The following is a 4285-nucleotide window of genomic DNA, read 5'->3' as shown; positions in this document are numbered from 1 at the left end:
CGCCCCGGCGCCAGCGCCGAGCGCGCCACCGCGCCCCGCCCCGCTGTAACCTTAGCACCTCTCGGTACACTGTGCCGTGCGAAATGCGATCTCTCTAAATGCTGTCCGGGGTGCTTTACTAGTCTGACATGATTAGAGTTTCGCCAGAATGTTGGCCGAAGTGTGGCTCTGATTAGAGTTAGAAATGGAGCAAATAATAAGGCCTGGTGAAACTCTTCGTCCGCAGTTTCTTTTCTCCCCTTTTGGAAGAGCGGCGGGGGGACTGCAAAAGCGCTGCGTTTGGCACTGTTTTCGCGCGCACGCCGTGAACAGTGAGCAGCAGTTCCGTGGGACAGCCGCAGTGGCGTTCCCGCAAGTCTGCAATCTGCGCAGAACCTCCCGCCAAAACCGGAGCGCGCCGCGCGGGTCCATAGCTACTGCTGAGCTTCGCGCTGCTGTCCGGCGCCTCAGAGTAGTGCGGCTCAGCAGCAGCGCCAGCGGACTCTCTGAGAGAGAGAGAAAGAGAGAGAGAGTAGAGCACGGTAGCGGCTGGACGCAGGGCCTGGGGGCACACCGTGGGAAATGCAAAGAAGGGGAGGGGTGGAGCCTCATAAGGCCCGTCCGCCCCGGCCAGGGGGCACCATGGGAAGAGGACGCGGCTCAAGGGGCCGAGGCGGCCGCGGCCGCGGCCACACCGTCAACATACTAGCACTGGCACACCAGTGTTCATTCATTCAGTTTTCCGTTTATTTTCTGGTAGGGGAGTTGTTGTAATTCAAAATTATTCTCATTTCAACAACTAAATTTTTAACTTTTCTTTTGTATGTTTTTGTAAATTTTTCACTCGGTAAACATTTTGCGGTGGTAATTATTATTAACAGCACACGCTCGCGCCCCCTCGACGGCCGCCGACGCGGCTGACGTTTGGTCGTTGTGGCAGATTTTTGGCTGCGATTGCAGCAGCGAGCAGACGGGTCTGTTGGCGGATGGAGGGTACAAGGGAGAGGGGGGGGGGGGGGGGGGGGGGTGACAGTCGGCTCGTGGGCGCGCAGCGAGTGCGTGGCGTTGCAGATGGTCAGCTCCGACGGGATACGCAGTCGCGCGCCCCGCGCGGCGATCTTGCCGTGGTTTTACGCGAAGATACGTGGGTTTCCCCGTCCGCCGCCTCTTGCGACCCGCGCAGCGCGCCTTGTCTGCTATATTCGTTCCGCCGATCGCCTCTGAGCCGCGGCGGCGGCGGCAGCGCGAGCGGCTTTAGGCCTGTCCTGTCGCGGCTGAGTAATGTGGCGAAAGGGTTTGACACGGCCAAAGACAAAGCCGCCTCTACAGCAGCCGACACACACACACACGCACTTAACTGGCCAACCGACGCGAAATTTAAATACTTTTTATTATTTTACGTAGAATTTTCTCTCTTCTTTATTTTATTTTTTTGTTTTCTGGGCCGTAGTGGCTGGTGGTGGCGGCGGTGGTGTGATGAGGTTCGAATGAATGAACCCGCCAGCCACGAGAGTCAAGTGCGGAGGCCCTGTGGGAACCGCGGCGGGGCGGGGCGGGGCGGCGGATGGACGCGTGGGAGCGCCCTGGCGAGCAAGGGGGTGGGGTGGGGTGAGGGGATCAAGAGTCTCCACACAGTCGTATATTTTCAAGAGGAACGGCGCTCTGTGCAGCACGCCAGCACACCAGCCGGGTCTGCTGGCCGGGGCCGCCGGTGGTCTTGCGGAGCCCGCGCGCGCCCGGGCCCGCCGCCGACGCCCACCTCCCCGGGGCGGCTGGCCGTGCCATCGACCCCCCGCCATAACCGTCTCCATGGTGAGCAGCGGCGAGCGGGCGCCGGAGCAGGGGAGCCTGTTTGGTTACCAGGGGCTACTACCTCCACCCACCCCCCTACTTCCTATTGCTCCACCTCCACTTCCTACTTTTCCCAACTCCACTTCCTACTCTTCCACTTCCTACTTTTCCAGCTCCACTTCCTACTCCTCCACCCCCATTTCCTACTCCCTGTCCTCCACCTCCTACTCTTCGTCCTCCACTTCGAACTCTTCCACCGAGTCACCGAGACGTCGTCGTATTTCTGGCCCAAGCATGGTGCAGCGGAGTGGGAGCAGCACCTGCTGCGTCTTCGCCTCGTGATATCATTTTGTTATACTGCATTGTGAAATGTCTTGATTTTACCCGCGCAGCAATTGTTTTTTAAGCGTTGAAAAGGAAGCCGTTTTCTTCTTTTCTTTTGTTTTTGGATGTAATAAGGGGAACGAGCGACAGGTCCTTCTGTTTGCTGAGAGAGAGAGAGAGAGAGAGAGAGAGAGAGAGAGAGAGAGCGAGTGACAGCAAAATCCCTGTGATGAATGGACTTGGTACCGCGCTCTGCTACCAAATGAGACGAAATAATGAAAGCGAAAAATACGCTCGCTCGACGCTTTGCTCAATTAACGCATTTTTCGCTGTATTCTCATCCGTTTTTTCGTTTTGTCTCTTTCCCCACCACCAGGTCCTCTGGCACTTGGACATCTTCCGGCGGAGCTTCAGAGAACTCAGCGGCCATGCCTGTATGCAAGAATCGTGTATCTTCTGCGCGCTCAAGGTGAGTTGAGACGTCTTGATGATTATTTTTATTTCATTTCGTGGGTATTATTTTTGTGAGAGGGGGAGGGGGGTATTTTCCCCCTTTTTTTCGATAAGATGGTCATCATACCCTCCCTGGTGAAACGTGGGAATACGATGAAGCGAAACCGAATCATAAAATAACTGGTGCTGCCGATATCCCCGAGGCAGTGGGTGGTACCTCCGGGTGGTACCGACGGGCCTCCCTGCCGTTGGCATTTCCGATCCTCGGACCCTTTACCTGGAGCATAGCAGGGCGACCAGCCACGGTCAGACCATCAACCGATCACGAACGGGGCGTCGTGCGCGGATATCAAAACCACGCACAGGCTTTTAGTATCAACTTCTGCGAAAAACAAAATTAAATAGATAATATGTGACGACTCGCGCGGCGCGCGGTTTGACACGATCACGAGGGAAGGCACCCAAACTGGCTTTGCAAATCAGCAGAGAAACCTTAAGCCTTTTTGGACGTGCGCCGCGGCGTCTGCGTTGGCCTTTCCCTCCGCACCGTTCAGCGCGTCCGAACAAACCTCTCAGCGCGTAGGCCTATGTGTGTGTGTGTGTGATGGTCCGTGCAGAGTTCATGCCGTGCGTGGAGCACTGCAACACGCGCACACACACACACACACACACACACACACACACACACACACACACGCACTACGGGCCGGCGCCATGATGGCGGTTCCCGCCCCATAAGACTATGTACGTGCCCCTCGGTGCGTACCGTATACTCTTTGGACCACGCGCCGCCGCCGCTTCGCCTGAACACCTCAGCGACTCGCGGCGGCGCAGTGGCCGTAAAGTCCCGCGGGGCGGGGTGGGGCGGGGCGGGGCGGGGCGGGGCATGAGCGGCGCTGAGCGGCGTACGGCCCCTTCGGTCCGGTCCTTACGGGGTCACGGGGCTCGTGATGGGTTTATGGCGCGGGAGATTTTAAACTCGTACCTACCTACCTACCCACCCGTGTGTGTGTGTGCGTGAGTGTGTGTCTTTTTGGGAAGAGGGGGTACTAACTACGGAGAAGTAAAGTATTATAATAATAAAAACGCTTGTTCCTCTGCTGCGGTGTGGTGGTGTGGTGTGTCCTTTGACCGTGTGACGCGGAGGTGCCTCTAAAAGGTTCCCGCGCGGTCGCGTCCTGCCGCTGGTCGGCCAGCAGGGAGCAGCAACAGCAGCAGCGGCAGAAGGACACGGCGGCCGGCCCCCCCTTTTGGGGCCTCCGCGTCTGGCGGGAGACGCGGGTGCCCCCATACTTGGGCTCCAACGCTGGGCGCTGGGCGCGCTCGGCTGCGGGGGGACTTGGTGTCCTTCGAAACGACGCGGAGATTGCGGGCGCCCTCCTTCCTCCTCCTCGTCCTCCTCGTCTTCCACGTCCCCCTTGTCGTCCACGTCCTCCTCGTCTTCCACGTCCTCCACCTCCTCCTCGTCCTCCTCCTCCTCTTCCACGTCCTCCACCTCATCCTCGTCTTCCACGTCCTGCACATCCTCCACGTCCTCCTCCACTTCCTCCTCCTCGCCCCCGCCCGCGACAGGGGCGTAACTCGCGCACTTTGCGCGGTGGCCGCCTGAATATCATTCTCCCCTCTTCGTGATTGGCTGGGCGGCGGTGGCTTTACGGGCCGGGTGTCGTCTCCGCCGCGCTTTCCCCTACGCTGCCGCGGGCCGTACGGAGTTTGAAGCCCCCTTCACCCCCCCCCC

The 4285-nt window shown here is 58.9% G+C and overlaps 1 protein-coding gene across 3 annotated transcripts in view; it reads left to right on the top strand.

Annotated features, from left to right (window-relative positions):
- LOC113209872 (uncharacterized) overlaps positions 1-4285 on the top strand; it is a 110448-nt gene that overhangs the window by 74412 nt on the left and 31751 nt on the right. For all 3 annotated transcript variants that reach the window (XM_052267910.1, XM_052267908.1, XM_052267909.1), the window contains exon 2: positions 2471-2563. In XM_052267910.1, coding sequence (XP_052123870.1) covers positions 2471-2563 — 93 coding nt within the window. The remainder of the gene's footprint in view (positions 1-2470; positions 2564-4285) is intronic.

Source organism: Frankliniella occidentalis, unplaced genomic scaffold, assembly GCF_000697945.3.
Source record: "Frankliniella occidentalis isolate FOCC.00 unplaced genomic scaffold, Focc_3.1 Scaffold61, whole genome shotgun sequence".
NCBI lineage: Eukaryota > Metazoa > Arthropoda > Insecta > Thysanoptera > Thripidae > Frankliniella > Frankliniella occidentalis.
Note: the sequence above shows the minus strand (reverse complement) of the source record. Positions and strands in the feature narration are given on the sequence as shown.